The sequence below is a fragment of the Pteropus alecto genome, unplaced genomic scaffold (assembly GCF_000325575.1).
Source record: "Pteropus alecto unplaced genomic scaffold, ASM32557v1 scaffold60, whole genome shotgun sequence".
NCBI classification, from domain to species: Eukaryota; Metazoa; Chordata; class Mammalia; order Chiroptera; family Pteropodidae; genus Pteropus; species Pteropus alecto.
In genome coordinates, this window is record NW_006430726.1 from 3,022,146 (window position 1) to 3,033,446 (window position 11,301).

At 55.1% G+C, this 11,301-nt stretch overlaps 1 protein-coding gene across 1 annotated transcript in view; it reads right to left on the reverse strand.

Annotated features, from left to right (window-relative positions):
* Positions 1–8,266, reverse strand: part of RHCG (Rh family C glycoprotein) — a 15,100-nt gene extending 6,834 nt beyond the window's left edge. Inside the window, exons 1-3 of the mRNA XM_006905265.1 lie at positions 8,083–8,266; positions 483–669; positions 4–90 (exon numbers count right to left, since the gene is read on the reverse strand). Of these exons, the coding sequence (XP_006905327.1) occupies positions 4–90; positions 483–669; positions 8,083–8,266 (458 nt within the window). The remainder of the gene's footprint in view (positions 1–3; positions 91–482; positions 670–8,082) is intronic.
* Between the last annotated feature and the right edge of the window lie 3,035 nt (positions 8,267–11,301).

Genomic DNA, 11,301 nt, shown 5'->3' on the forward strand with positions numbered 1-11,301 from the left:
ATGATGAGTAGCTGGATGGGGCTGACTTTGCCCAGAATGGCCCCAAAAGCCACACAGACAGATCCCACGCAGAAGTCGGCGTTGATGAGGCTGTGGGGAGACAGGTCAGGGAAGGGGCCCATGGGCTGTGGTCTCAGGGCGTTTTCGATGCGCCCGGATTGAGGGCCCAGGCCCAGCCGCTGGAGAGAAGACACTGAGGTGTCTCTACAGCCTCAGGCTTCGCGGGAGGGAGACCCTCCAACGGCCCGTGGACACCACTAGTCTCCACGCATTGTGGAGACTCGCTGAGCAGGAAGCAGAGAGTGTGTGTAGCATGTGTCGCTGGCGAGGTGTCCTCTGGCTGGGAGACGAGGCGCTCACAGCCCCAAGTCAGGGCCCTATTCCCGGCGGGATGCCCCGTCACCCCCGCCCAACCCAGTGCGCCCCGCCTTCCGGGCCCGCCCCCTCGACTCGGGCCCCGCCCCCGGCCCCGCCCCGCTCACTTCTCCACGCCCACGAGAATGTAGCCGTCTTGGTAGGAGTGAAACCAGCCCTGCATGAGCAGCGCCCACTGGATGCCGAAGGCCGCCAGCATGAAGTTGAAACCCACGGAGCTGTAGCCGTAGCGCTGCAGGAAGGTCATGAGGAAGCCGAAGCCCACGAAGATCATCACGTGCACGTCCTGGAAGCCTGCGGGGGCAGCAAGGCCGGGGCGCTGACGGCTCCCCCTGTCCGCCCTCGCCCGCGCCGGTGGGCGGTGGGTATTGGAATTTGGGGCCAGGCTCGTGGCTTCCACCCAGGGTCTAGGTCTAGAACGCAGACCTCCTGTGGCCTTGCCCCCTCAACCCCATTCCTTTACTGCGGAGAAGTTAAGCTCGTCTGGGTAGGAGTCTCAGCTGGCCAAGCACGTCAGTTGATCGCCCAGAGGAACAGGGAACGTGTTCACATGCCACCCTCGCTCCCAGCAAGTGCAACTTCCAGCATCACTGAGACCCGAGTTCGGACAGATGTATCTAGAAAGTCACTTGACATCCTTGGGTCTCAGTGCCTTCTTCTGTAATGCTTACTCTCCAATGCTGCAAAGATTAAGTTGTGAGTGCGCAGCCCCTAGCACCGTGTCCGTCCCACCACAGATGCTCAAAATGGGCGAGTGTCATTAGTTATTGTTACTTTATTATCGGTACTTAGGCACAGTCTAATTATGAGTCCCGACCCGGCTCTTCCACCAACTCACAGCGTGGCCTTGACGAGCCACTTCCCCTCTCGGAGCCTCAGTTTTCTCAAAGATAAAACCAAAGGGAGGGATTCGAATGATCTTAACTGTCCTTCCAGGGCTAACGTTGCGTGGTTCTGGATTCCCAGAACATAATGGAAGGCAAAGAGCTTTGAGAAGTGAAGACAGTAAAAGAAAGCGTAAGGTGTGACCAGAAACTACAGGTGTCCCAGGACACAGCGGCCAGACCGAAGGGCTCCCACGAGCCAAATTTGGGACCGTTTGAACGCCAAAATAATTGTGTACCAGAATGAATTAAAACCATTAAAAAACAGGAACACAGAATAGGTAAATAAATAAGTGAGCTAGCAGGGAGGGCGCCTGCTTACAGCAGGATGCTGGGCGCCCGACTGTCAAATGTGGAGCGAACACCAAAGTTGGAAAATTGTCATTTCCATCACTGGATGCAAAATCAAGGGGGAACTTTGGATGAAGAGCGGGAAATTTGCATTATCTGAAAGAGTCTCCCCACAAACTACTGATGAGTCGCAGGAGAATAAAAAACCCAGTGATTATATAGTAGAGAAATGGGGCAACACCTTGACTAGGTGATCACAATGAACATCACCAGCAAGGGACAGGACACCACGCACCTTCAGATGTGGTACTCTGAGAAGGTGTTGCAGCCGGGAATGCATACTCCTAACCTAATCTTGAGGAAACACCAAAAACGAAATGAGTAGCAGGCTGTTAGAGAGGGGCGAGGCTCTATTCTTGAAAAATATCAACATCACAAAAAAGATTGTGGAAATGTTCCAGGTTGAAAGAGGCTAAAGGGACATGCCAAGTAAATTCAACACCTGACACGTCACCGAGGCCTTCCTGACCACCTGGCTTTAAGCTGGTTTTCTCCTTCACGGCACCCTCTTCATTTTAGTTCATGTTACAGTCTGCAGTTGAGTTTGTTTTTCTAGCCCACTAGACTCTGAAACTCCGAAAAGGCAAGGCCGCGCCTGCTTCGTTCACTCTGATATTTCCCAGCACCAATGGGAGCGCCCGGGTAGACTCAATAAATCTCCATGAATAAATGAATGACTGTGGTTGTTCTCTCAGCAGGAGCCAGATGTGCCAGCTGAGCAGCAGTCGAGGAGCCCGAGGTGGGATGTCACGATCAGGTAAGGCAGCAGCCCCTCTCTGGTCCAACACCTGCTATCCACAGCGTGACTAGGCCCTGGTGCCCACTGCAGTTTGGCCAAGTTGGGGGCAGCCATGCTTATGCTACAGCTGCCTTGCCTTTGCCTATACAGATAGGAATCTGCCCTCGTGTGTCCCCTGCAGGCTTCCTTGAGGCCCAGGCCGCAGCCACCCGGAAGAGGCTTACGGGGACTGGCATACTGCAGGATACGGGGCAGGGGACGTACAAGCTGATGCAGGAGAGCTGTGGGTCTTTCCCCGGTGTGGCGCTCTGAGCTCGGAGACCTGTGTGAGTTTACGCAAACGGCGGCTCGGCTTGCGTTTCACAGTGTGTGCCACTGAATCCATGTCTTCCCGAGTTTCATGGCTGATCCCTTTTCCAACTGTTGTGGGGGAAACTGAGCTAACGTATGTGAAGCAGCATACATGGTATTACGGTTATTCTCGGGAAGAACTGATGGGTGACAGACTGGAGGAGAGGTGTGAAAGAGAGGGAGGCTCCCCGTTCAGACTGCGATCAGGAGAAGGGAGGGGAGTTGGCAGGATGGCAGGGCTGTCGATAAACACAGGGAAGCGGGTACAGGTTGCTGGGACGGGAGGGAGGTGCCGAGTCCAGCGCTGGCCGTGGGGGTTGGAGGCCACCACGGGGGCCGGGTGTGAGGGGAGTGGAGGCTGGCTGGGAGAGGTGGCGGAGCTCGGGTCTGAGACTGGGCAGGGCTGCAAACAGAGCTGTGAGTCAGAATGTGAAAATGACGAGGGGGAGACCGAAGTGGCCAGCCTGGAAGCTAGCGGGGCAGCCAGGGAGGGTGCTGGCAGGGTGGTGGGAGGAACCTTGGGAAAAGGCCTTTCAGGGAGAGGAGTGTCAGCTCCTGGTGGCACGGAGGGACCATTCGGGCAGGAGTGGGGCTGAAGAGGACTGTGGGGCGCCCTACCTGGGAGGTGTTTGCAATTTCAGGGCCGCCTTTGTCCCCCCTGTGGCCCGAGAGCAGGAAGCCCTGCACTTCCCCGTGCTTCTCTCTGCCTGTCCCCCACCCCGCCTCTCTCTGACCCTCTCCTGAGCAGCTCTTCTCCCCTGCCTCTTCGATTTATTCTCTTAATCTCTTACTCTTTATCTCCAAAACTAGTCCTAATTTAGAACCAAAATGTGCCAATTTATCAATTTATTTCATAAAGTTTGGTGCTACCTAAAATGCTTTTAATGGTAATGGTTTGAACCAGACTGTATGGCCTTCGGCAAAGACGTAACCTCTCTGATCTGCAGTGTCTTTACCTGTAAAATGGGGGTAGTGCCTGTGCTCAGGGAGTGCTCTCCTCGGAGGTTTGCGGTGCACGTTTAGTGGGGCGATCCCACCAGCGCCCTGGCAGAAGCCTGGCTCTTTAGTAATTGCTCAATCACAGTAGCTAGTTTCTCTTTTTCTCTTCCAAGACTGACCAGCTTAGTACTGGGTTGGAGCCTTGCTAAGAGTCAGTGGAAGCTGGTGAGACCTCCGCCTTCTTTCCCCCCGCCTGGGGTAACTCAAGCGGCCCAGCCCAGAACCTGCTCTCTGAACCTGCGCGTCCCTGATCGGGCAGGGCAGCAGGCTGGCTGCGAGTCCCGAGAGCTGCCACAAGGGGGCACCAGTACACAGCTGTTCTCACTTTCCCCTTCCGCTTCCTAGCTCACTCTTCCCTCCCAGGACGATGGGTCCCCAACAAAGCTGGCCAGGTCTCCGAAATCTGAGGACAAAGTTTCCCACACCAGCGGGCCATGGCAGCTCCATCCCCTCTGCTCCATGGTCACAGAAAGAATGATGCCCTGCAGTGGCCTGGGTCCTGCCCCTGCCCATTTTCTGCAGGCTATGCCCAAGCTAAACTAGTCCCTCAATTCCCCAAGGCTCTGTGCCCACCTCTCCCACACCTCAGAGCTGACCACAGAACCACCCCATCCCTGCAAACTCTCCTGGGAACATCATCGGGGTGACAATGCCGTAGAGGCCCCAGGGAAGCAGGTGGGCTGTGGGGGAAGGACTTGGCTCCGTCCCTGCCCGTGCCATTGACCGACCAGCTGAGAGCTGAGGTTGGGCAAATCTCTGACCTCGGATGCCTGCGTCGTAACATGGGAACAAATCCATGCCCTGCCTGCCAGCACTTGCAGTGCAAAAAGCAGTTGTAAATGGGGAGCACCCAGAGGAACTAAAGTGCCGTAAGAGTTGAAACTGATACTCAGAAGATAGTCCTTGGTCACATCGCTAAGGCGATGCTGAGCCTCCACTTAAATACCTTCAGCGACAGAGCACTCACTCCCTTGCGAAGAAACTCGATACCAGCATGTACTGCCCTCTCCTTTCATGCCATGAGATGTGCCCTACCAGTCACCTGCCATCTTCGATCTTCCCAGAGATCCTGTGCATTAAATAACAGTCCCACTTCACAGATGAGCCAACGGAGGCTCACAGTGGTTAGGGAGTCGGCTCACTCCATTTAGTGATGGACCCTGATCTGTTCAATTCCAAAGTCCAGGTTACACTGCCCTCTACTGCTGGGAAAGCTTGTCCTTCATTAAATGGAGCTGAACCAGGTACAGGTGGCCAGGAGCCCCGCTGAGTGCATGAAACAGTGTTTGACTATGGCGTCCTCTGTCGTTGGTCTTCTCCTGGAAATGTGTTTTGCTCCTTCCTCAGTCTTCCCAAGAGTCCAGGCTTTGATGGCTTCTCCCTGGCCAGCCTCCGCCAGACACTGCCCGTGGCCATGCAGGCCCCAGAGCACCAAGCCGTGAGGAAGCTTCATGTTCAGCAGCGGTGCCCACAGCATAGGCCTCAGAGGGCACTGCCAGGGCAGGTCTCCAGCTGGCTCAGTGCCTGCTGCCTACCTAGGGGCCCACGTCCAGGCAGCTGTCCTCAGGCCCTCCTGAGCCCCGGCCTCAGCCAGCTAGAGCTGGACTCCCCTGGCGACTGAGATGCCCACTGGGCTCCGATAACCCCTTGGGCAGGAACAAGGCTACAAGGTGTTTATGGCCTGGAACCAAGAACCTGGAAGTTACCACAAGGCCTTGGGACCCTACCTGGGCCAGGAAGCCATGTGCCCGCTAACTCCTAACCATGGCCGCCATGACCAAGTGGGCCCAAAAAGGGTGAGGCAGGAGGAAAGGGGAAAAGTGAGACTAGAGGGAGGAGAGTGGTCCAGGCATGTGTCAGATTCCCAGATCTCCTACCCTGGCTCTCTGGTTCCCTCGCTGAAGGACCTTTGCAAGACACGTCTCCGCTCGGGCCTTAGTTTCCTGGTCTGGAAAATGGGAGTCATAACAGCGCCTTCCTCATCGGTGGTGGTGACGGGTAAAGGGGAGAATGCTCGATGTGTTGCCACTGCTTCCTGCCCTTGCCAAGGAGTCCCGAGGCCAAGTTCTCTCCCCCATTCCTCTCCTCTCGGCCACTTCCTGCTCAGATCCCTGAGAGCTCCCCAGCACTCACAGGGCACGTTGCAGGAGAAACTCCAGACCCTCCTTGATAACCGGGGCCATCTCACCCCCTTAGCAACCCCCCTCCTGTCCCTCTCACAAACCCTCTTCTGGGGCCACACAGAGTCACTCAGCCCACATCCCAGCATGGGGCCCCTCGGCTGTCCTGCCTCTCTCCTCCTCACTGTCCCCTGCTGTCCAGGAAACTGTCACACATCTCTTCTGCCCGAGCACTTGACCCCAGTGAGGCCCAGGGTGTTGAGCGCACCTCTCTTCTCCACAAATCTGGGAGCGCCGTAGGGCTAGAGAGACCCAGGGCATTCACCTCATTTGTCCAGAGTGCTCATAAGCCCTAGTCTGCTGGGACGGTCATGGTTTATGCCTGTGTCCTGGCAAATTACTACTGGCACAACTTTCCCACCCTCCTCTCTCAAAAGTGTCATGTGGTTGAGTTTGTCCAGAGTGGTCATAAGCCCTAGTTTGCTGGGACGGTGTCCTGGCAAATTACTACTGGCACAACTCTCCCACCCTCCTCTCTCAAAAGTGTCATGTGGTTGATAAGTTGTAGGAAAGTAATTGTTGAGTGAGTAAATGAAGGTGAAGCATGACAGGTGGGTGGCTGGGTGTGCAGGGGGTGGGGACAGGACTTGAAGAGACATGAAGACTACACCCCTCACTGGTGAGGTCCTATAGCCCTGGTGGTAGGGTCTTGAGGCCTCCTGCTGCCCAGACACATCAAGGGCCTGCGCATGCCCGTGGGAGGCCCTGCGCATGCCCGTCGGGTTGCGGAACATGCTGTGCTGAGGGGCTGGCTCTATGGCTGAGAGATAAGCAAGAGGTGAAGGCGTGGAACAGGCATAGGGGGGCCTCAAGCTCGCCTGCCTCGCCAATTGCTGGGCCGCCCACCAAGCAGCATATAAAGGCAGACAATGAGAAGTGTGGATTTGGAGTCTAAATTCCAAGGCCTCAGCTGTCAAGATCTCTTAAAACATGGCCCCAAGTGGAGCCCAGCAGAGGTTGTGGTTTCATCAGCACAGGGCACAACACACCCACCTCCGGTCACCTCCCTTCTAGGCACCATATTTCTGTTAATGCAGCAGAGATTGTGCTAGCTTTTCAGGAGCCCCTTAATAGAGCTGGCTCCCACTGAGTCCGTGACACACACCCCATCTTCTCTGCACGGAGTCTGCTATCCTGAATGTGTGCAGTTATTTATTTGGAACTAAGTAAAATGCCATTTCCGGAGGTACAGAATTCTGTCTCTGAGGGTGTACCAGCCATGGAGGGAACACCATTGGTGTAGGTGGCTGCTGCAGATAAGCTTTAGGGTCCCTTCCAAAACTAACAGTGCATGGCCATGGGAGCACCCACAAAAGGTGGTCACTGGCTGCTGGTCAGTGGCGTGGAAACCAGGAAGCACATGGGCATAGACGGTCCTGGGCTGGGAGTCTGGAGGCTGGGCTCACCCGAGAGACCTTGGACCAGTTCTTCCAACCCCCGAGGACCAGGACGTCTGTTGTCACTGCTTTTCTAGTGATCGCTCACCACGAAATAAGGATTCCATGCCCGGCACTGTCTCCTGCCGGCCTCACCCCACCCCTGTAAGTTAGGCAGGTTCTGTGATTATCCCCATTCCACAGATAAGGACACTTAATTTGAGCGAGGTGGATGTTTGCCTAAGGTCACCCACCTGGTGAATGGCAGAGCCCAGAGAGAAGTGAGGTGTGGTGATTCCAAGCCATGCTCTAAACCACGGCACTTGGATACCCAGGGCTTTGGGGGTGTGCCTTCTCCCTCTCCCAGCCAACAAAGTGTGGGTGCCATGGTCCCACCCACCTCTTCCAGCAGCAGGGCTGGCAGGCATACGAGCCACCTGTGGCCCTTGACCTGGAGATACGGGCACAGCTGGACGAGGGAGCCAGAGTCATCTACCTGCCGGTTGCTAAGATGGGGCTTAGGTCTTTCGAGGACCTAAGAAGGCTGGAGGCCTCTGATGGCACCCGGAGTGAGCGCACCCCTGTGAGGTTTCCCTGTGACTCTTTCATACGGAAAAGGAGTTTGTGCACATCGAGCCGTTCCTCCAGCATGATCCCCAGAGCCGGGAGTGCCTATGTGGGGCGGGGCAGGGGGGCAGCATCTCCTCCTCTGCCTCCCGCCCTGGTTCCCAGCATGGGCTGCGGCGGTGCGGCCAGGCAGGGCTCTGGGCCAGGTGGGGACCTGCGCAGCTGTGGAACGCGCGGGCCTGCAGGGCGGCGGGACTTACTGGGGTAGCGATAGTAGAATTCGTTGTCAAGGTCGCTGGAGTTGCTGTGCAGCTTGTCCTCCACCCAGTGTGCGTCGGCATCGCGGTCGTAGCGCACGAACACGCCGAAGAGGACCACCAGGGCCACCTGCAGGAGCAGGCAGGTGAGCGGCAGGCGCCAGCGGAGGTTGGTGTTCCAAGCCATGCTGCGGGGTCGCCTGGCCCGGAGGGCAGCGGCCGGTTCCGACGCTCGGGGGCGGGAGAGGCTTTTAAGACCCGGGCAGGGGCGGGGCGGCGGCGGGTTGCGGAACAGCTGACCGTGGTGCCGCCCGCGCGCTGCGCGCTCGCCCAACCGGCAAGGGGACCCACGCAGCCCGGCTCGCCCTCCTCCTGGGGGCCCCGGACGGACAGCACCGGCGTGGGGCCGAGAGGACAGTGTGCAGGGGCGCCGGCGCCCCGACCTCTCGGAGCGCGGCCTTGCCCCCTTTCGTTCCGGCGAACCGAGAAGGAGCCGCATCATTTGCTTCCCACCGAGATAAAGACGAAGAAATTCCCAGACAGCGATCACCATCTTCGTCATCAGCACGAACCCTTTCTTTTTCTGATTCACAAAATTCACACGGGGTGCATGCAAAACCAGGAAAGTCTGAGAAACTGCCACTGGCCAGCGGCGCCTGAAGAGATGTGACAACAGAATGCAAGATGGTACCCCGATTGCATCCTGGAACGGAAGGAGGATGTTAGTGGGGAAACGAGTGAAATCTGAATGACGTCCGAAGTTTAGTTAGTGGCGATGCGCCCGCCAACGTTGGTTCCCTAGTTGTGCGCGCTGCCCCTGGTCCCGTAAGATGCTAATAGTAGAGAACTGTGAGGAGTATACAGGGACTTTGTACCATCTCTGCAAGTAAATCTAAAATTGTTCCAAAATGGGGAAAAAAAAAAATCACATTAAAGAGTGTAAGAACGGTTTAAGAGTTTTTCACAAGTTCGTTGAGCTACGATCAGGAATTATCTGTTGGTTACTGTGCATGATCTTGACATGAGCTAACTATGGAATTTAAGTTAAATCTGTGCTTAGTCTATTTTGTCAAGATAACTTTGACTTTCTAATTTTTCTTTAAAAAAAAATAATACTGGTATATTGTAGAGATTTTGGAAAAAAACAGGAAAGCACAAGGAAGAAACTAAGAACCACCTGCAGACTCATCACCAAAAAACACTAATAAGAGAGAGGGACTCATACTATAATACTGATTTGTAGCCTGCTTTATTCAATGTTTTGTAAATGTAAATATTTCCCATATTAGTTTTCTTCCACAATATCATATTTAATGGAAGCATATACCACGCTTTGTCTAGCTAATCCCCTAGTGTTGGACAATGAGGTGGTTTTCTATTTGTTCAGTGTTATAAATAATGCTGGCATCAACATCCAGGTACATAAGTCTTTGCCCAGGTTTCAGTGAATTCCTAAAGGCAGAACTGTCTTGATACATTTCGCTAGATTTCCCCCCCAAACAAAGCATGTGCCTCATGACCCAGCCGTGAGAGTGGAGCCTGTGCATCCTCACTGATGCTGGATTTTAAAAGAAATCGTTGCCAGTTTGGATCCCAGATTTGTAAAAGGCACAAATGCCATGTAGATCGCCCAAGGCCGAGCACCTGGGAACTCGAATGTGGCCCACTGCACTGGCAGGGGGCACCAAGGTGTCCCCACTCCCTCGGCACAAGAAGCAGCCTGCTTCAAGACACAGCCAGATGCTGCAGGAACAATACCAACAAGAGGGGCCATTTATCACGTGCCCGATGTGGCCGGAGACCTCTAGACATAGTCTAACGATCAACAGAACCCTTGCAAAGGGGATACTGGAGCCCACCCTACAGATGAAGAAAATGAGTTCTCAGAAGGGCCAGGGAATATGCTGGAGTTCAAACGCTGGGCTGTCTGATCTCACTACACCATGCTGGGCCCCTCTGGGCAAGGCCAGAAGGAAGGCCCGGTTTCAGGTACGTGCACCCTCTGTCTAAGCACACAGTAGGGGGAGTGAATGGAGGGCAGGGAGACAAGAGCTGGGGAACTTTGGAGATGAAGTGGGAGGGGACACTCAGGCCTCTGGAATTATCCATTCCCATGGGGGCCATGAGCTTCCTTATGGTAGGGGTGATGTCTTATTTTTAACTATAGGAGTTAAAAATATTTGAACGTGAGGAGTGGGCATTCAGGGAGTGTTTTGGAAGGAGGAAGGAAAGGTAAATAGTTTTCTTTGAGCACCTACTGTGTGCCAGGCACTATTCTAGGTGCTGGGATATACCATTGAACAAAAGAGGCAAGATCTCTGTCCTCGTGGAACTTTCCTTTGGTTGGTGAGGGGGCGGTGGTGACAAAAAGCAAACAAATAAGTAAAGTATATAGCGTGGTAGAGGGTGATAAGGACCATGAAGAAAAGTGATGCCCCCTACCTCCAGCTCGTACTATACAAGAGAAGGCACATGTAACTTGCCCCAGTGGTTAAAACAGAATCCAGCACCTTCCTTGGCAGGCTAGAGGCGGGTCGAGCAGAGGTTGGGAGACACTTGGGGTAATCAGGGTGGGCTTCATGGAAGAGGTGAACCGATCTAGGATTTGCAGAGGAGGTAAGAGATAAACCTTTTCCCCTCTGCCCTCTGGCTCTTGTCTCACCCACCCACACCAGAGGATTCCAGGCCATCACCCACCCCAGCCCCATACTTCTGCTGACCTCCAGAAGGCTGGAATTCTGGGCTTGTCCTCTGAGGCCAGGCTTTAAGAAACTGGCTGCTCAGGTTGATGGGGCTGGGCAGGGCTTTACCTGAGGAGCCAGACACTTCCTCCTAAGCCGTGGGTGCCTTGGCAAGTGGGGATGATGCAGAGAATGACTGGGAAGGGGGAGAGGCAGGGTGTGGCAGCCACGTTGTCACACCGGAGGCGGGTTGCAGGTTGAGAACAAAGGTGATTCAGATTATCCTGCTTCGAGGCAGGGCTTGGGGCTTCCAGGCTTAGTGGCCGTAGTGAGGGAGCCAGCAGGGGCCGTCCCTGCATCATCCTTCCCTCTGCCCATCCCTCTTGGCAGATCATCATCAGCACCCTTGGCCTCCTTGACCTCAGTCCCACAGTGAGCCTGAGGTTGTGGCAGGAGCACTAAGCCAGGAATCAGAAATTCTTGGGGCTGGTCCCAATTCCGCAAACTTGGTCAGAACACACAACCTTCCTGGGCCTTATTC